This window comes from Punica granatum, chromosome 2, assembly GCF_007655135.1.
Source record: "Punica granatum isolate Tunisia-2019 chromosome 2, ASM765513v2, whole genome shotgun sequence".
Classification (NCBI taxonomy): Eukaryota; Viridiplantae; Streptophyta; class Magnoliopsida; order Myrtales; family Lythraceae; genus Punica; species Punica granatum.
In genome coordinates this window covers 6,883,862-6,904,359 of record NC_045128.1, presented here as the reverse complement: position 1 = coordinate 6,904,359, position 20,498 = coordinate 6,883,862, and the positions used below count along the sequence as shown (strand labels likewise).

Sequence of the window (20,498 nt, the reverse complement as noted above, 5' to 3'; positions counted from 1 at the left end):
AATATCAGTATGCCCAATGAACAGTTCAAACAAAAACCAGATCTCATAAGCCATAATAAGCATTTTCCTTCTGGACATCCCAACAACGGCCTAAGACACAGCAAGTTCAAAGAAATACAACACGTTCAAGAAACACAACTTAGTCCTTATCGAATACAGTGTCATGCCAATAAAAATTCAGCATTCCCCTCTTCCGATTTCGGGGCTTCCTCCCGTGAAATACTTCTTTTGACGTAATGAGGTAGCAGCCGGATGACTGCAAGAATCAAGAGAAAACTCCTACATACGTTTTAGCTTAAGTAGAGGGGAAGGACAACACTTCCCCTCTCACTATCTATCTTTAAGCTCCTCCTCGAACTGAGACAACTTCTCACGTACAGGCTTCAAGAAGTGCTTCAGATCCTTCTTTATCATCAGCTTATCCTGTTGCAGGAGATCCTTCTCTTCGCTTAATCTCACCTCTGCCTGCAGTTTATCACAGAAGACCATTTATTCATCTATTCCAACAAAAAAGCGGTACACTGTGCTGCTGAAACAATCCCTGAATATTCTAAAATGTCACAGCGCAACTTGTCCAAACAGTTAGAACAGCTCGAAGATGCGCTTTTCAGTTGAATTTCGCATCAGGAACATAACAACGCAGCTGCTCTCAAAACCAAACAGAGCTCAGAACACTAAATGATCAAGTGATCATTTTGAAAAGCCAACAGTACTCCCTATCCGCTTGTTTTCTACTTCTGTTACCCAAATCTAATAATTCACCACAAGCTACTGGCCCAGTTCAGAGAATCAGCATTCTGCATATCAAAAACATGCTAAAGAGATTCTCGGAGAAAAGAGATATAAAAGTAAAATATCATTTGTTTCCAAATGAAATACCTGCAGGTCATCCAGTTCACCGAATGAGAATTCTGGAATATCTACGTGCCCCTTGACCGTCTTTTTCTCCTCCCTGATGGTCCATTCCCCTGTCCCATTTTTTAAGTCAGTCAAGGTCAAATTGATTGTACAAAGACTTAAAATTGAAGGAAAGATCCTTCCAGGCTTAAACAACTGACCTTCAACTTTTAGTGTTAGTTCATAGGTGTATCCAACACGTTTCTTGTTTCGTACAGTTACCAAGAATGCCTGCATTAGATAGATGCAGCATCAGAAAAAAAACTAATGCAAGAATGTATTGCTCAAATGAGGGTTAAACATAATCTAATCGGTCACCAGAATTATGCAGAAGTGAAGGTCATCATAGCTACGGAAAATCCAGAAGAGCAGGACATACAACTTTTCCAACCCTGTATCATATTGGTGCAAATCAAACAAGATCACAATTGTGACTTAACTAAGTCTTTTCCTTCGGTTTTCAAGAAAAATCGGATCCTCCTCAATTGAAGTCAATTGCAATAACACTTTATGGTGTAACATATTATAGTGGAGCCACCTAAAAGAACTGAGTTTGAGCTAGGATCCCCCAGTAAACTGCAGAACCTAAAACACATTGTCTGAACAGTTGAGTAGATCTAGAACTCCACAACCTAGGATCCCCCAGTAAACTCATACATTGACTTACTGTCTTCAAAGAAAAAGGGCCACTGTCTCACTAATCGACACTAATATTTGAGCGCAATGAGCCCCAATCTTTCAAGGAATATACAATCAAGAGTCCACCTTCACTACCGCCTTGCTACATTACAAAGCACACCAATAACCTGATACTGAAATGAGTATTTCATGCTTATAAGATGCCCAATTTATTTGAACAAACCGATAAGAGGATTAGTCAGCCATTCATTCACTGCAATGGTCACAGCAACGCAGGTACCTTTATGCCTACGCAAAGGGTGAAGGTCCCCTCCTCTGCAAGAAATTTAGTTTCAGTGTGCCCCAATGTTACTAAATCTGTCAATGCTACAAAACGCTCAACCAGAATGACTTGCAGCCAGAAAGCACACCATAGAAGTAATAGAATGCGAACTTAAGGACCCTTATTGCTAGCAGAATTTGATAGGCACCTCTTCAAAGGATTGACTTTACTAGGAGGCACAATCAATCCTCTGGTGAAGTTACCTCAATATTAGACAATTCAGCTTCAACTACATCTTCAAACAGAGAGAAGATCACTACCTAACTCAAGCACCCAAGCAATATCCACGAATGAACCCAATAAGACCCGAAAAAAAAAGACTATCGTACTTACATCTCCAGTACATTTGGTTACTTCAGCTATTTGAGCTTTTCCAGCCGGAAAATCCAGGGATCCGATGCACCCGAGCAGCTCCTGCAAAACGCAAGGGCACAATTAAAACCAAAAGGAGGCTGAACATACTGGAGAATGCCAGCAAATGGAAACGAGCAAGCGGCACGCACCTTGATCCTATCGGCTGCCCAATTATTAAGGTTCTTCTCCTCCCAAGTTCCGGCCTACAATTACAACAAACAAACAACTCGAGCTCAATATGCATTGGACCGAATACATCAAAGCTTTAGACTTTCTGGGACATTCGCAAAGCTGAAATCTTTTTCACACATAATCATTCCGCAGGTCTAAAGCATGTCAGATGAACGGCAATCTCAATCAAGAAAGTACCAAACTAAGGATCAGGGGAAGAGAAGGGCAACCTTATTCCAGACGGAGCCGAGGTTGGGGGTCTGAGACTGGGGAGGGGCAATTTCATCGGGGGAGAGCTTCTTGGGGACGGGGAGAGGGGCCGCGTCCCCGGCGGCTTCCCTGACCCAGTACCTGTACGACGTGGTCACTTGCTTCTCCTCCCCTCCATTCTCCATTGCAAATGCGATCTCCCCGGTTGAGAGACAGCGCCCCGGCAAGGTAACAGGAGAGGAAGAGGAGATCTTCGTGAACGAGGAATGAGTGAGTGAGAGAGAGAGAGGAAGCAATGCGAACCAACGGAGCAGTCAAAGGAGGTAAGGATATGGGGAGGAAGAGAAGGTGGAAGGAGGAGCTTCTGGTCGTGTTTGGTTGGTGTCTCGAAGCTTCGAGCTGACTGGGGAAAGAGGAAGAGAAGGGTTTCGGAATTCCTATTCTCTTCCTCGCGGAATTCCTATTCCTCTATTTTTCTGTTAATTAATTTTCCCGAATGTTCTTTCCCTCCAATTTTCCCCCCTTCCCTGAGATCATGGGTTCTACTAATTAAGACTAGTCTCGTTCGAGCATCAAAGGATGTGTTTTCGATGAATTTTTTCAATGCAGGTAAAATTGCCCAACAAGTCCACATCTCTTGCGAATGAAATGAGCATATGAAGGTGATAGCTTGTTGATCACGTTGTATTTTCAATTTGTACCAGTGCATCGTATTAAGCTCCCGCTTGGAATACAAAACAACACGTTCTGATGCAACGGAATGACATTTACTAATAGAGGAAATGAGTATGGAATGAAGAACTAGATTAAACCGAATATGAGATCGCTAAAATGTTCAACTTGGAGTAATCCGGCTTTCTACGAGTAAATTGGGCTTAGAAATATTTGGTAAATTGAATCCGAGTTTCCCATCAACGTTTGATTCAGTTCCTCTACTATTTTGTCGTACCAAAATGTGCTATTCATGATTTTAAATCCAAATAATTAGGAAGCGTTCCTCAAAATCTGAGTCCATGTTAGGGAAAGATGAAAGCAGTATCAGACTTTATTCGTAATGCCAATCTTCTAGGAACATATGCTTCTGGAATGATCTTGCTGTCTAATCCTACATACAATCGATCCCGAATTTAAATAAGGTGGCTAGGTTTTACTACCTTCCCTGTCAATCCATGGGCTGTGGTTCGGCTTTCTTACATTCTTAAGAGCCTTCCACACCGCGCTGTTGCACTTGAATCCCAACCCGAGTGCAATCTGCCATACCCTGTCACCCCTCTTCACCTTCGCATTTGCTTCCGTGTATGCCAACTCGTGCCACACACTGCTGCTTGAAGTGTTCCCGAACCGCTCCAAGGTCTTCCCCGATGCTTCCATGTACTCGTCCGTGAGGTCCAGGTTCTTCTGGATCTCGTCTGAGTACTTTCTTGCTGGTGGCTATGATGCAGACGTGCTCGAAGGCAAGCGTGTAGTCCAGGATGTATGGTTTGTTTCTCTTCTTGAATATGAAGTAGTTGAAGAAATGGAGCTGCTCCAACACATGCAAGATAAGCGGACCGAGGGTGGTGATGTTGGCCTTGAGCGCCTTGCCTCCTACTTCCACACCTCTGCTCACTGACAGACCCTGCGTGCCTCGTCCGTCCTCCTTCCAATGGATGCAGTTGAAGCACTCATTTTCCATTCCCTCATGAGTTTGAACTACCTTACGATCGGTTTAGGATCAGCCATCGGAAAATAACAGGTATGTCCATTCGAATATTTCAGACTCTGCAAATGCGCCTACTGAATGCTGCCCGAATTGCAGAGATAATTGGACATCACTCTAGGTAAATCTATGCGAGTTGGTTTGAAAACTTATACGAGTACCTGCTTGAGCTGGTATTTGGAGCGCCACCAGTCGCGGCGGCGACTAGAGAGCAAAATGGCTGCCGGCCCCATCCGGAAGAAGCAGTTTGGAATGATTATGTCCATGTCGTTCCCTTTTTACCATGTGGAGCTCACCACTTCTGTGCTCACCACCAGAGCATATGAGCTCGGGGATGCGCACAGAAGGTCCTTGGTCAGATCAACAGCTATGATCCCAGCAGCACAGCCCATGCCGCCGAGGTTGAAAATATTAATGTTGTGTCTCAGCTTGTAATGGTTTAAGATCTGCAGTCAGAGCCAACGAATCAGAGGAAAGTTGATCGACTAAGGCACTGCCCGTAAATTTATCCGAGCAAAAGGAGATGAAGTAATATACAAAGTTGTTCATTCAACTATATAGTTTCCTGGTATCCTGACCAGTGATGAGAGCAACGGAGTCGGGTTTAGGACTCTGCAGTTTACCACAAGTATGCTAATGCCCCTTGGGCGAATCCCTGTCGCTTGGAGGAGGTCGTCCACCACCCCGAACATGACCATTGCAGCCTCTTCTCGCCCTTCCTTTAGCGTTATCCCGCCACCCGGTTAGAATATGTACTTGGGCAAGCGCGTCTCATCTCCGAGGCCAGACCTCTTAAGGACCCGCTTCTGGAACTCGATCGCTTCTGCTGTGAAGCTGCCTGACTCCCTTGGTAGCTCGATATACTCTTCCCTTGATATCTGCAAATGTGCGCAACATCTCAAAGAAATCAAATTCCCTGCCATGCTTGATTATGCTACTAAAAATGTCGCATGTTTGGCTCTGGGAGACCATTGATCTGGGACAAGTTTTTCAGTTTTCAGCAGTTGTTTTTTGTACATCATGGGGCGAGTTATAAAACAGAGTCATTTTCGATATAATCTATCTGATTTCAATATGATAATAGGAAAGGGAGAAAATGCAAAACATTGTAGATACGGAATTGGGAACGCGTACCTTGAGCTCATTGGGAGGACGGTAACACAAAAAATCGACCGGATAGGTAGGTGGGGGATTCAGAACAAGGTACGCATGCAAGATCAATCCCAGGAACTCAACTATGAACACCAAATCAATCAGGCTGCACTCCAGAGTCGAGAAGTCGCGCCACTTGACCACTTTCCCAGCCTCAGCAAATAACACAAGGCCAAGAACCGGCACGATCAGGAAGTAGAACCCATTACCTATGAGGTAATGGTACCCGAGCTTCACATACGTGAGGTTGACAGAGCGGAGGAAATCAGGCAGCTTGCGCCGGACCAGCACTGTGAAGCTTAGGGAGCCTGCGTACGGCCCCGGGTCCTCGATCACGGCCCGATTCACTATCTCGGTCGAGAAGGACTCCTGCTGCGGTCTTGCCATCACAGAAGAGCAGTGTGGATCCCACAGTTCGGGTCACGCCAATATATAAAGCAAGACGTTTGGGAGGAGGATTAGGTGCATGGATTGTGCGTGAGCGGCTGCTTTCTTGCACCACAGGCACTGCCCAGATTAACCCAGGAGCGTGGAAAGCATCAGATCAGAGGATTTAGCTTCCACGTATCTCTTTTATCGAAATGTTCTTCCTGTGTTTACCATGCGATGAATAAGAAAGAAGTTCGCGGACTCTAAGGTTAACGTGCAAGTCTAAGATGGATAAATAATGGTAACAGATGATGGTTACCTATTCGAAATCCAACAGAGACTGGATTTTGTTGTTTCGTGTTCGATTTCGGTATTTGAGATTAGTAGAAATGTTTTAAGATATTAGTAACCATGATAAAGAGGGTCGACTCATTATCGGCAAAAAAGTATATCATCCGGTGCCGAGATCACCGCATATGGTCCTATCAAGTTAGTAGCCAGCAGCACCAGCACCTGGTGCGGGAACTAGCTGAATCGTGTAAAAAGAGTGCATTATCGGCGAAAACTGCACCGGGAATCTGCAAGGGAAGGAGGCGAAGTTGCAACAGAAAATTCTCTGTCATCTTCGAGATAATAAGGTGTTCAGTATATATCACAAAACGGGAAAAATAACTTTTATTTTAAAAGTACACATGCTCATCGATGTATGTCCATAAATATACACTCGACCGGCCAAAAGACACACATATATATACTAGTGAATTTACATGTACGTTACACGTGAAACCTTTTTTGATAAGGTTAAAATACATAATACCTCGAACGACATAATATATAAAAAAGCTCTTTTAAAAAAAGAAATATATAAATTATAAATAAATTAAGAGTATCTCATTTTAAATAGATTTGTAACAATTTTTAATCAGAAATTTGCTCTCACTTTAATTTATAAATAAATAAAACAAAAAATAATTAATAATATCTATGAAGTTCGATGACCCAAAAAAGTAAAAATTTGGCCTTTTTATTATTTATAGCACGAATTTTTTAATTGAAATAATTACAACTTATGAGTTTCTTATAACGTCTAGCATGTCATCACTTTCCTGTCAATTTTAATGGATTTTTCTAACATGACACTAACATTGTAGACGTGACACATGAAAATTTACCAAGTGAATCTCATTGGTTTAAATCTTAAATAAAAATTATTAAAGAAAACTAATAATATTCACAAAAATATATTTCATTAATAAAATAAATAAATAATATTAAATTCAATGAAAACTTATATATGTTACATATGTGTAACATAAAAAAGTATATACAAAATTAATATACTAATGACAAATCACTTTATCTAAATATATATATATATATATCAGTTTTTGTACAATTTTACAAAATTATCCCCATTATTATTTACTATATTGAAGAAAACTAAAACTGAAGGCAAGAATAAAATTATAAAACGGCTCAAATTTTAATCTCGTATATCTTATATTGCTCCTATATTAATTCACAAGTGGTCATCTTTCACTCTATATTTTTACTTATTTCTCTTCAACCCCTACTCCATCTCTATCTCAACCTAAGTTATTTTTCTTTTCTTTCACTAAAAAAATTATTATTTTTATTTTCATCACATATTTTAATTTTTTAATAATAACACAACTATGTAGAATTACAAACGGTATATAATGATGAAAATATAGAGGCAATGTTTAAACTATGTTTTTTCACACTGCGTGTAGCGCTAGTGCAGAATCTAGTGTATGAAGAATAAATTTTAATAAGTACGATTAAAATATTAAAAATGATTTAAAAAAATAAAATTAATGCAATTTAAAAATAATTTATTTCAAGAAAAAATTTTCAGTTGATGTATTTTTGACTTAATCTTTCATTTCAATAAAATATCCTAAAGAAAAAATAGAGAAATGAATTTAAATTTTTAATAAAAGTTTACAAAATAATTAATAAAATATTATTTTCATGAATAGTGTTGCAATGATACCCATAACTCAAAAATTTAGAAAAATCAGACCCAAATCGATCGAAAACTTCCTAAAATTAAAGATATTAAGGGTTAGGTTTAAGTTTTAAAGAAAGAAAATTGGAAGGAAGTTGATCAGACCCGATTTTATGTATATATAAATTTATTTCAGTAATTCATATTATATATTATAATTTATACTTAACAAATAAAATAAAAAAACAAACAATACACTTTAGATCTCACCTAATGCACAAGAGTAAATTTAATTTCAGTTGCAAATCGATGAGTTGTATTGATAATCGATATTAAATTTATATTGAAAGTAACTTATCTCTCCCTTTTTACAAGCCTACCCTTGAGGAACAAGAACGAAAATGTACCTAGAGCTTGTGAAGGAGAACATTGACGGCATGAGTATTTTAAGTTTGTGCAACATTGTTAACAGGTGGTGGTGACAGACATTAAAGTGACAATGGATAAAACTGTAGTCAATGTCTATGGATAAAAGAAAAAGAAGAGAATAAGAATTGGGAGAGAAGAAAAAACCTGAAATAAGAGAAAACAAAATTAAATGAAAAAGAAATTAATGATATGATATCTCTTTTCTTTAAAACCCTTCTTCTCTTTTTTTTCTTTTTTATTCTCCCAAATATGTATTTTTGTATCATAGAATCCTATAAAAAATTGATTGGGACTTTGAAAACAAATTACCGATGGCATAATGTCTTAAACAAATTTTTAAATAAATTAATGTAGATTTTGAAAAATTCATCAAAAAATATAAAATTTTTAATCACAAGATATATGCTAGTAACTCACCAAAAATATCCATCTATAAAGTAATTTTAAAAATTCTTAATATAAATTTTGAAAATTCATCGTTACCAATGTGAATAGGAGACATGAAAGAGGAACCATGAGCATTGAATGAAGAAATTATTTCAAAAATTATTTCATATTTTATGCGTTTGTCAGAGTGAACAATTATGGAAAAAAAATATGGTAGTTTTTATAGTGAAAAAGTGTGAAAGCGTGCCTTAAAATCAAAAGGTCATGGGAAATAATAAGTATAAATTGGTTTTTGAAACTTGAAAACAAATGAAGATTATGGTCAAAGAATTCGGTTGAGAGAGATGCAAAGCAATAATGCGTCGAAATGAGCAATGAATAGAAAAATTCGGTTCATATAGTGAAAATATACGATCAAAAGTCACGAGTCAAAAAGATGTGAGGAAAAAAATCATGAGAGTATAAGGGTATTTTTAAAATATTAAAAATTGAAAAATATTGTCATATTTTTCTATATAGTATGGTATACACATAGACATATGCACATATTATTGAAGAATTCAACCCTGAGCAGAGAGGTCGAACGGCTAGTCTCCCATGGCCTCTAGTCCGATGGACTTGAACTGTACAGGCTCCACACACACCCTTCCGCTTTCCTCGCCAACGCATAGATCCTCCCCTCGGTCGTTCGAGCATGTGCTTCCGCTCCATCGACTCACTACCCCTTGGGCCTCCAGCTCCATTGCGTCGCCCTCAAGTTAGGGTTCAACTCGAACTTGGTCGTGCATTATTAAAAGATTAACATAATTCACTTCTTATATTAACCTTAATTTTTTCACATAAACCGACTTAATTCTGACAAAAAAATTGATTTCATTTTTTTTAATAATTTTTAATAACATGAACTATGTTTATTTAAATAAAAAAATCAATATGTTTTAATGATATTAAGTAATTCAAAATTTATTCGTTTGGTATCTTTAAACTAGCTAATAAGATAACTAATGACATTATATAATCAGTTATATATAGTTAATTTTATATTTTTTGAATGAATATATTTTCTAACATTTCATAATTATTACGTGTTACCACTTAATCGAAAAATCTTTTAACGTCTGAATCTGTCACGAGTATAAATAAATATATGCACATGCATATGTATAATACATTGATGATTCGTCCTTATGAAATCAACCCTGAGCAGAGAGGTCAAACGGCTAGTCTCCAATGGCTTCTACTCCGCGGCACTTGAACTGTACAAGCTCCACATCCACCCTTCCGCTTTCCTTGCCAACACCTCCATCCTCCCCTCGGTCATCCGAGCATGCGCTTCCGCTCCGTCGACCCACTACCCCTTCGGCCTCCAGCTCCATTGCGTCGCCCTCAAGTCCGGGTCCACCTCGGACGCGGTCGTGTCCAACTCCATCATCTCCATGTACTCCAAGTTCTCGAGGCCGGAGCCCGCTCGACGGGTGTTTGACGAAATGCCCAGCAGAGACCCCATCACCCGGAACGCCTTGATTAACTGCTACCTCCAAAACGGGTGCTTGCGGGGATCGTTGGAGGCGTTGAGAGAGATGTGCCTGCACGGTTTCTTCCCGAGGCCGGAGCTGGTCGCTGGGATAGTGTCTGCTTGTGGGCGGTCCGGGAACATAAGGCTCGGGAAACAGATTCATGCTCGCATTCTGTTTGACCCGAGAAGCGAAGGCTCGGTATTGCTGTCCACTGCCCTCTTTCACATGTACTTGAGGTGCCATGATTCTTGGACAGGGTTCCGCCTCTTTGATCGGATGCCCACGAAGAATGAAGTTTCTTGGACGGCCTTGGTCTCTGGGTGCATCAGTAACAACGAATACGAAATGGCCATCAGTTGCCTTCGGGAGATGCAGGATCGAGGGTTGAGTCCAAACAGGGTGACACTGATCTGTCTGTTGCAAGCCTGTCCTGGGCTGGCTTCTCTCCAGCTTGGGAAGGAGATCCATGGGTACGCCATCCGTCACGGGTTCGACTCCGAAGATCACTTCTCAGCAGCTCTACTTCACATGTACTGTGAGTGTGGGGAAGGAGTGAATCGTTCTAGGGCAGTCTTCAATAGTTACAAGTCTAAGGATGTTGTGTCTTGGAGTTCGATGATTCGGAGCTACGCTCGGACAGGAGAAGCAGACAGTGCCATAGAACTATTCAGCCACATGCGAATAGAAGGCGTTGGACCAAACTCTGTGACCCTTTTAGCGGTTATCTCTGCCTGCACGGCTATGTCTTCCCTGATTCTTGGGCAATCGGTCCATGGGTATCTAATAAAATCTGGCTTAAATACACAAGAATTTGTTGAGAATTCCCTCATCGATATGTACTGCAAATGTGGATGCCTCCAAGCTTCCTGTCAAATCTTCAATGAAATGGCGGAGCCCGACTTGGTGTCGTGGAGTGCCCTAATTGCCGCTTACGGCCTTCATGGTCACGGACAAGTAGCTTTGGAGCTATTCCATGAGATGAAAGACAGAAGCATAGAGCCCGATGGGGTCACTTTGCTTTCGGCGCTGTCTGCTTGCAACCATGCAGGCTTTGCTGAGGAAGGGCAAAAGCTGTTCAAAGATGCAGTCAAAGAGAATAAGATCCCGATAAACTCAGAGCATTATTCTTGCTTTGTCGACCTTCTAGGAAAGTCAGGACAGCTGACAGACGCTTGTGAAGTCATAAAAACAATGCCAGTGAAACCAACCTTGAAAGTTTGGACGTCTCTGGTATCGGCCTGTAAGGCTCAGGGAAGACTGGACATTGCGGAAAAGCTGGTGCATCAGCTCATCAAAGCTGAGCCCAAGAACCCATCCAACAATACCTTGTTGAGCATGGTGCGTGCAGAACGGAGTGACTGGGCCGGAGTGGAGGATGTGAGAAGACTCATGAGAGGCCAAGGGCCTCAAAAGCACTCCGGGATAAGCCGGATTGATCTTTTGGTGATGTAGTATGATGTATTCCCAAAATACAAGGAACTCTAAAACGAGCGAAGTCAGCTGAATTTTCTGAACTGAGCATTTGCCTCCACATATCTCACACCTGCTACAGAAAATGGCATGTCTCGCCATCAGATGAAAGCAATGACAAAATTCATTTGTAATCTTATCAGTGTTCTTCCATAGGATAATCTGCATCATGTACGGTTGTATGAGTATGTGATACTGGCATTGCTACAGCACTCCATGTCAATATTAAAGAGAAACTGAGATTGTTGGTTCGGATGAGGGTTGCTTTCAGCTGTCTGCTTAATCGAATTTTGCTTGATGGATAAATACCTGACTTCCCGGAAAACACAGGGTGAGATCAATTACCCCTAAAATATGCTTTTCGGGACAATTTGCAGCCACAACTTTAACCATGCAACAAAGCAAGCCGCTATGTCCGGATGAACGTGATGACACTAAAGATCACAAATTGATATAGGCAGAGCCGGCAGAATCGCCCTATAGATCATTAGTTGCAAGAATAATTGCCTTCATAGGACTATGTACATTAGAGTAGCATCAATAATATAGGTAAAACCCCGAGTGGAAGCCGTTGTTAGAAGAGTGTTAGAATCAGTATCTTATATCAGTCACAAATGATTGTCTGAGTATAAAGAAGGGAGATAAAAAGCACATAACAAGGAACATCACTAACACTTATCCAAACAATACAACCTCTTTGTTTTCCTTTTGATTAGCAATACAACCTTCAAACAACTAACCTAATGACACCCAAACGGAACTGGATTGTAAATGCCTAACAACACGACTAGACAATGAAATTAATCATTAAGCAAACCCATGGCCATAGACAGCCAATCATCAGTAAACAAATTTTCCGGAAGATCGTCAGCGATCATAGTGGACACTGATGGTTCAGAAACCCCTGTGCCAGCAGCTTCCATTTCACCAATGACAGGAATGTATGGCAAATCCTGCACGTTGCCTGGTACTTGAATATCCACAGGATTTTCTGAATCATTCAGTGATGCAAAAGTGTTCGCAATCTCCTTTATATCTTTTTTAAATGAGGAGCCAGAAGAAGGTACGAGGCCGACGGGCCTCTTCTCATTTGGGAAATTAAACACTGCATTTTCACCCTGGAGACAATACAGAGCAGCATCATGGGCTCGAGCTGCCTTCTTCGGGTCGTCAAAAGAGCCCAACCAAATTCTTTCTCCAGTTTTCGGGACCCTAATCTCGGAAACCCATGTGCCCCACTCCCTCATCCGGACACCCTTGTACATTTTCGGGCCTCTATCTCGACGGGCTTTCATGGGTTTGGACTCAGGCTTTAGATCCATGAGGAGCAGAGGAGGAAAGGAGATTGCCAACAAAATGAAGAGATTATGTCATGGTGATGAAAGGAATGAGAGGAAGGGGCTATATATAATGCTATCCACCCCTAAAATCAAACAGTGTGGAGAATAGAATGCTAGGTCACAGGACGGAGTGAACGGCACGTGGCAGACGACATGCCATCATACACGGCTCTTACCATAAACGGAGTTCGCATTTAAATTTTATTACAACTGTGATGCATTTGCATTTCTACCAAATGAAGAAGTTGCAGCTCATAATACCAATAAAGGAAACGGGCCATTACGCAGCTACCTATTCAAACGGAAACAAACGTAATGTCCATCTTTTCTCTTACGGAACACTATTAATGCAATAGCAATGCCCCTTAATAGATAGTACAGGAAGCTACAGCAGTCTTCTTTTGTAGTTTCTGAGAATGCAGTTACAACAGTAATTGTTTTCAATTGTCTCATATTTGGTTTATCAACAAAATCTCACTGGTCCAGAGGGTAAAAGCAATTAAAATACAATCTATGCACATAAGGCATCTTTAGCACAAACCCGGAAATGGAAAAACTGCGTTTTGGCTGGTGAATTAACCCTAAAGTGAACTTCAATATTTGAGTTAATATCCTAATATGAGATGGACACATAGAGCACCTTGACATTTTCATCTTGAACTGCTCGAGAAAGTACCAATATATTAGGCATGATATATCTCAAAAAGCTTCTGCACAGGCTACGACCTTCTACATGACAGAAGCCCAGTTTCTCGCCCGTGTCATGGCACTATCATCACACTACAATTATTACAAGGGGCATATGGGGATAGATCATAAAACTAGTAGCAGTGAACTCTCACATTAGACACATTGTACGTACCCTAGAAAGAGTTTTGGTTTATTTCCTTTTTTTCCATTTAATGATGAAGGGAGTACTAGCACAATCATATTGGATGTAGCCCTTGATTGTAAGATTTTGAGTGCCATAAATACTCCATAAACCTATGAACCTAGATGAGGCTGTGCATCAACACATATAAATCACATTGACAAGTGTTTGCCTACAAAGAGATTCAAATTCATGACCTCTAATTTCCCGAGACATGAGTTGCATGCTCCTTCCACCACCATGTATATTCTTAGGGAATCTACAAAGAGATTTTTGTGACACCATATGGTATTGTTTGGAATTCCACACCCTCTAATAATCACAAAGATATAAGAATGCCTCGTTCAAACATGAAACATAACTTAAAGATGGTCGAAAAGTTAAAAAAGACCATGACATTGCACTTTCAGTTCATTACTCGTATTTTATAAAATGGAAAGCAAAGAAAGAATCTAATGCAGCAAAAGCAACTATATATTTGTGTAGTGCCCCATATCCTGCTCTATGAAAGAGCAAATATCATTTGACATGTAGTTAATCAAGATTCATCCAACTGGGTTGAAATATCAATAACCTATTGCTAAACATACATATCAATGATTTTGTTAAGTTTAAACAATAAAGGCATGGATAATACCTGAAATCTTGACTCCGCTCCACCATTTGGTCCATGTCACCCATGGTCCAACTCCTCGTAAGAATAATACTCGTCCTGAAAAGAAGCTTCGAGTCAATTATTTCAGATCGTAACTCGAGAAGTAAGAAATGAGGGTTGAATGTCACGTAGAAGTGATATGCGAAAAATGACATTGTTGGTTCGTTGAAAAGCCTTAAGAGGTCCATTGCAGGAACTGCAACTCCCAAGAGGTTCGAGGGTTAGCTCTGATTGTATGCCACTATATCAGGACGGTGCAGTAACATATGACAGTACATACAAGAAAGAAAGACAAACACCATGCGGGAACATAGCAACCTAGCCCAGCAATTCAAGGCTGCACAGGTTCACATACAACAATCCATGACAGGATTAAAAAGCTATTTACTGCCCCTTCAGGAACCCTCTTCTCTTCGTCATAAATCACCAAAAATCAAGCTCGTGACATCAATTGGGTTCCCATAAGCAAGATGATTCAACTCAAAACCCAACCAAAAAATAAAAAATAAAAATAAAAATAAAAATCTGACTTTCGAGCAAGGAAGCAAGAGTCTTTACCAGCTTACGAAAGCAGCTGACCCTCCTCGTTGTCCCCGAATCAAAGCAGCCCTGGCTACAAAGCAGAGAATTTGATATATCCATCTTCAGCTCATCGGGCGCGGCGGAAGAATTTGAGCTCAGAGAATGCGTCTTCTAGGAATTTTATTTATTTTTCAAATGAGAAATGAGAAAAATGATTTCTTAAACAGTTTAATGAATCTCAACTTTGTCCCCAATAGATTCATTTTGTTCTTAAAGTGTACCCTATGTATTTGAGCTTGTCTGCTTTTGCCCCCATTAAGTTTTAAAATTTGCCCCTTTTTTCCTCGCTATGTTGTTAATCTAGTGGATATATGTGGTCGTGCGAGTTCAAGAGAGACATATGATGGTTTCTCCGGGCGCATACTTGAGATGAAGGAATCTCCCCAGTAAAAAGAAAATCATCTCAATCTCTTGCTCAATTATCCGCGAAACAAGTGTGGAAAAAGAACAAAATGTGAAACAGTAGTCAAGCTGCAGCACGACCTTCCGAATTTTGTTAGACTTCTTCACACTTAAAAAGAGGCGACTATTCAGACTATTTCATGAAGAACCCGTGGCATGTCTACATGTATACGTCTTTGTATGGATTGAACAAAATGCAATATTTCACGAAGAATGTGGACCTCCGAAAGAGAGAAATGATTTTATTTGTAGTTTAGTAAGGTGGTTGATGTTTTTTCCCCCTACAAATAGAAAGTTGCTCATTCCTACTTGGGCGCACATACTCCATTTTGATTTAGACATTCATTCTGGTAATTAATAAAGAATGTTACTAAATTGATCGAATAAATTATTATATCTCACGTCATCCTTTGTTAATTAATTGATTTTGTCTGAACCAAATGCAAGCTACATATTTCTATATTGAGGAGAATAACAAATTTCTCCTACTCTTGTCGAAGCGAAACTGATCTCGTAAACCTCATTTAAAACTTCTCAACTAATAGCAAATTGACTCGCACATATTTTTATATGTACCTTGTGAGTTTTCAAGTATGTGCTCAATATGCTTGGCCCTATTAGATGACAATAGTTGGTATGGTCCGAGATAAAACAAGACATTTAATCAAATTTAAGAGGAAAAGTGAGAGAACCATAGCCGTAAGGAGCTTTTTGACAACACATCTAAGAGTGTGTTTGGATTGAGAGTTGAGTTGAGTTGAGTTTTGGTTTTAATTGATTTGTAATGATTGTATTGTTGAATTATGAGAAAAAGTGTAAAAAAGTAATAAATAATTGAGAGAAAATAATGATTAAGTAATGATTGTGTTGTTGAATTGTGAAAATGTAATGAATAGTTGAGTGAATTTAATATTAAAAATTAAATTGAATGATTAAAAATATTTAAAAAATAGAAAAAGTAATGATTGTAATGTTGAATTGAAGAAAAGTGGAGTTGAGTTGAGTTGAGTTAAACATAGTTCCGAAAACAAACTCACCTAAATATGAGGGGGGCAGATGCTAAACATGAAGAAATGAGATTGTTTGGAGCAATTTCCCAAAAATACAAATACTATATAATAAATAGATAGACAATAAATATTGAAAATTTCTAAATAAATAATATATTATCTGTTGTATATATATTGTATTTTATCCGGTCTAGGACCCTTCATCGTCCGACACGAGTACTCCTCCCCGGCCATGAAATTTTGCTGCTACGAACATACAATGTACGCAGAGCGCCCAATTATCCGATTCTCCGGTTGTCCCTGGAATTTGGGTTTGTGGGTATTCTTGAAGTGACGATCTTTCCTTCCATGGTGTTTGGGCTCCTCTGCTTGTGTAGAAGTTAACTGAACGAGGAAACATTCGATTATCTCTCCGAAGCTTGTCGAGCTCAGAAGCTTGCCCGTCTTATCAATCAGCTCAAAGGGGTAGCGAAAAATGCGGAGTGGGCTCTGTGTAAATGAGCAGTTCAGTAGTCTTATGCCGCAGCCTCATCTCCCTTAACCCCAGAATCTGCCTCAACGGCCTGCTCCTGCCTCCCTCCCGCGAGTTCTCTGCCAGAGGGAGAAGGAGGCTTGGTGGCTTGGTAGCTAATGCTAAGAAGAAGAAGGGCAAGGGCCATAGGAAGAGGAGCTGGTGGCAAAGGTTCTTCTTTGACGATGACGGGAATTGGCTCGGGTTGAGGGATGATGACATGCTTGATTATGGTGACGGTGGTGGTGGTGATGGAGAGTATGGGGGAAGGGGGACTAGCGAGGAGGATGGCGAGCTATCCGAGAGCCACAAGTTCGAGGCGTGGAAGAAGAGGGCGGAGGCAATTGTCGAGCTGAGGGAAGCGCAGGAAGACGTGAGGAATGAGGAGAGCCGTATGTGGGAGGACTGGCTTGTGTACGATGAGGCGAACACCGGGGATGGCAGAGCTGCGGATTCTTGGAAGCAAGATTGGGGCGATGGAGGTGGAAACAATGTGGTACCTGACGGGAATGATTTGGTTCCCGAGAAGGGGTTTGTGGAATCGGTTAGGGACATTGTTCTTGGGAGGGAAGATGAGGATATGCTCTACGAGGATCGAGTCTTCCGATATGCCTCCTTCAACTCGGCTAAGTTTCTGGCAGTACTGATAATTGTTCCATGGGCGTTGGACTTTGTGGTTCATGACTACGTGCTCATGCCTTTTCTGGACAGGTAACTTCATTAGTAGGAGTGCATTTCATTCAAATACTATTGTTTGATGTTGATCATGAATATTGTATCGGAGCATGAGGTGAGAGCAACTGATCATATCGATATGTTACCGTATAGACTGGGGGGTTTTGCTGCCTTACTGTACTTCCTTTCTCATGACGTGAATTGCATTTAAGATGATATCAAGAATACCAGGAAAGTTTCTGGTGTTGACCGACTCATGAGGTTTATTACTGCTGCAGATATGTGAAGACTGTACCACTTGCAGCACAGGTGCTTGATGTTAGAAGGTCGCAAAAACTGGAAATGGTTAAGGAATTGAAAGTCGAGAAAGCAAGATTTCGCTTCGAAGAAGAGATTGGCAAGTCTCCGCCGCTTTCTGATGAGGAGGTTTGGTTGGAGCTACGACATAGAGCGTAAGATTTCCCCAGAATCTAATTGTTTGATTGATTTCGTTTGATCCGCTTGAAATTCATGCTATTATGATCTCTTGCAATCATAGTTGATATACCATCAGAAATGAGGCCAAATGCTGTTTTGCTGCTTTGTTAGTAATTGAATGATGAAATGAAGCGTATAATTGTGAAATTGACTTAGCCTGGTGAACTGGTTGAGCTATTATGATACGAAGAGAGTACTTTTTAATAAATTCTAATGTTTTTCTGCCACCTTCAGGTACAGCCAATTATTGAACTATTTTAAGATGTCAAATCGAGCAATTTAGCATCAATAATAAGCATGGTATGCCTTTCCTTTTGGGATTTTGGCGGATCAATTCTGATGCTCTAAGTGTCTTCCTTGTTGCATTGACAGGTTAGAGCTGCGAGAGGAATGGAGATTAGAAAACCGTAGAGCATTTGCGAATATATGGTCGGATATCGTGTTCGGGATCTCGCTATTTGTTCTTCTGTATTTCAACCAAAGTAAAGTACGTTATGTCATATCCATATCATTCTCTTATGATCAAATACTGCAGTAATCTTGAAATGAAAAATGGAACTGTACTCTTCTGGTTGTGTTTGGGGATAAAGGCTATAAATGTTTCTGTTGTTGCTCCTTGAAATGGACCATCCATGGACAGACTATTATTCCTTTTGACGTGGGCAGAACATACATGGAAGTGTCATTTCATAACAGTCATCTGTTGTTAATACCGTTAGTTCCAATTGCTAAATGCTAGATGTATCTGTGACTTCAGATTCAAATATCCGGCTGATCTCCTGTTTTTCTTTCATATGTGCTATTTGCAGGTGGCATTGCTGAAATTCACAGGTTATAAAATAGTAAATAACGTCTCAGACACTGGGTTAGCATTTCTTATTATACTCATCACGGACATTTTTCTCGGGTAATGTTTTTGCAATCTTCAAAATTTCCAGATTTAATAGTTACTATTATCTTTTCTGGGAGACTTATGATTGTTTTACTGAGATTGCATCCAAGATGAGTTCATACAATCATATGTCCCGCTATGTCATGTCAAAGCAATTTCTGAGATTTATCTTCCTCCTCTGTTCTTAGTATCATGTGGTGGGTTAATTATGACCTTCAGTGGCCTGTTTCGAACCTTCTGACTGTACTCAGAATTGGTAGGATTTGTGGGGGCATTGGATAGTATTTTAAATCCCATGCATTTCACAGAGGATTTGTTATAGATAGGCTGTCAAGATGTTTTATGAATACTACATTTCGAGGTAGAAAAAGAAGAGGTGCCTAGTCACCACCATTGGCACCAGGAGATTTGTCAGTTTCGTTAACGAGGCTGAAAAGGTTAACAGTCCTATCCCGGGGAATTTTATCGGCCCTTTATTCCGGCCAAATCCTGTTTCAGAATCCTACCCAAGCTGTCCCAGTACACAAGTTCTGGATAAGAGAAATACCATTCCCTGATGAATGCGTCTTGGCTTTTGTTCGAAGCCATAGTTGGAACTTAAATGGTTGTGTGTTTGCAGGTACCACTCTGAATCGGGTTGGCAGACTCTTCTAGAGATAATTGTTGAGCATTATGGTTTTGAAGTTGATCAATCAGCGATAACAATATTCGTCTGCCTAATCCCGGTTGTGATCGATGCTTGCGTGAAGCTCTGGGTATACTCTCCAAGACCATGATTTTGCTGTTTCTATTTTTAATCCCATTGCTGTGATGCTGACTCCTGTTATTACTTTCACTGCAACAGTTGTTTAAGTTCCTCCCCCGACTCTCACCGAGGGTATCAAATATATTCCGAGAAATGAAGCGGCACTAGGAGAAGCGGGGTTTCCTACGTGGAGTTCCTGTTCTCTCTCCGGAGAAATCCTCGAGTAGCAATTTTTTTGAGAAGATTCTACATTGCATTCTTTTTGCCCGTTCAGATCTCTACTCCATCTTCCCCAGTAGAGGCCATCTGAGTTTTGTCTATAGCAATCTCGGTGAAATGTAACCGATAAAGGCGCATTCCAGTTCTATACACCCGGTATCAGCAATTATTCATGTAAGCACAGCTTTCATGTCGATTTGTTTGCACTATATGCAGTCATTCAAATAAAGAGTTTCATGGTTTACTTGTACGACTGGTTTCTACTCGATAGGAACGAGACGAGAAAGTTCAATGCGTATAAAACCACATGGAATTCCATTTATGCCTGTTGATTTCGTGTTGCTATCATCTGAATATAAATGGAAGAGGATTGAGATGAAAGGCCAAGTAGTCTTCCCATCAATGAACCGGTACTAACATTGCTCGCCATCGATTTGGCTTCGTCTAGTTGAACCGTGTGATCAGTAAGTCTTGTTGCAAATTTGCTCGGTTTCCTCCTGGTTTTCAAAATTGAAGTGTGGCCATTTCCAA

At 40.2% G+C, this 20,498-nt stretch overlaps 3 protein-coding genes, 1 long non-coding RNA gene and 1 pseudogene across 5 annotated transcripts; 2 read left to right on the top strand and 3 right to left on the bottom strand.

The window, feature by feature from the left end:
• Positions 1-19: 19 nt before the first annotated feature.
• On the bottom strand, positions 20-3,007 carry LOC116197684. Its single transcript, XM_031527884.1, has 6 exons — positions 2,614-3,007; positions 2,362-2,415; positions 2,192-2,272; positions 1,059-1,128; positions 880-968; positions 20-465 (listed from the first exon to the last, which is right to left on the bottom strand). Exons 1-6 carry the CDS (start codon positions 2,776-2,778, stop codon positions 331-333), a joined length of 594 nt encoding a protein of 197 aa, XP_031383744.1. The 5' UTR covers positions 2,779-3,007; the 3' UTR covers positions 20-330.
• Positions 3,008-3,558: 551 nt separating this feature from the next.
• Positions 3,559-5,978, bottom strand: LOC116195167 (annotated as a pseudogene).
• A 3,668-nt stretch (positions 5,979-9,646) lies between these two features.
• LOC116196798 (pentatricopeptide repeat-containing protein At4g31070, mitochondrial) lies at positions 9,647-11,839 on the top strand. The gene has a single exon (XM_031526700.1). It carries the CDS (start codon positions 9,789-9,791, stop codon positions 11,568-11,570), a length of 1,782 nt encoding a protein of 593 aa, XP_031382560.1. The 5' UTR covers positions 9,647-9,788; the 3' UTR covers positions 11,571-11,839.
• Positions 11,840-12,230: 391 nt separating this feature from the next.
• Positions 12,231-15,179, bottom strand: LOC116196807. 2 transcript variants are annotated; one of them, XR_004154898.1, is made up of 3 exons: positions 15,013-15,179; positions 14,437-14,511; positions 12,231-12,898 (listed from the first exon to the last, which is right to left on the bottom strand). It is a non-coding gene; the product is annotated as an uncharacterized LOC116196807 (long non-coding RNA). The 2 variants fall into 2 exon arrangements; XR_004154897.1 differs by having other exon boundaries at positions 12,231-14,511.
• Positions 15,180-16,638: 1,459 nt separating this feature from the next.
• Positions 16,639-20,217, top strand: LOC116196801 (chloroplast envelope membrane protein). Its single transcript, XM_031526704.1, has 6 exons — positions 16,639-17,670; positions 17,913-18,086; positions 18,484-18,598; positions 18,921-19,018; positions 19,623-19,758; positions 19,848-20,217. The coding sequence occupies exons 1-6, from the start codon at positions 16,946-16,948 to the stop codon at positions 19,914-19,916; spliced, it is 1,317 nt and encodes a 438-aa protein (XP_031382564.1). The 5' UTR covers positions 16,639-16,945; the 3' UTR covers positions 19,917-20,217.
• The last annotated feature ends 281 nt before the right edge of the window (positions 20,218-20,498 follow it).

Excerpts from the sequence above, each read along its gene's own strand:
- LOC116197684 (XM_031527884.1), bottom strand. The coding sequence starts at position 2,778 with ATGGAGAATGGAGGGGAGGAGAAGCAAGTGACCACGTCGTACAGGTAC. Across the intron at positions 969-1,058 it reads ACTAACACTAAAAGTTGAAG|GGGAATGGACCATCAGGGAG; the intron begins GTCAGTTGTTTA and ends AAAATGGGACAG. Across the intron at positions 466-879 it reads GTGAACTGGATGACCTGCAG|GCAGAGGTGAGATTAAGCGA; the intron begins GTATTTCATTTG and ends GATAAACTGCAG.
- LOC116196798 (XM_031526700.1), top strand. The coding sequence starts at position 9,789 with ATGAAATCAACCCTGAGCAGAGAGGTCAAACGGCTAGTCTCCAATGGC.
- LOC116196801 (XM_031526704.1), top strand. The coding sequence starts at position 16,946 with ATGAGCAGTTCAGTAGTCTTATGCCGCAGCCTCATCTCCCTTAACCCC. Across the intron at positions 17,671-17,912 it reads CTCATGCCTTTTCTGGACAG|ATATGTGAAGACTGTACCAC; the intron begins GTAACTTCATTA and ends TTACTGCTGCAG. Across the intron at positions 19,759-19,847 it reads ATGCTTGCGTGAAGCTCTGG|TTGTTTAAGTTCCTCCCCCG; the intron begins GTATACTCTCCA and ends TCACTGCAACAG.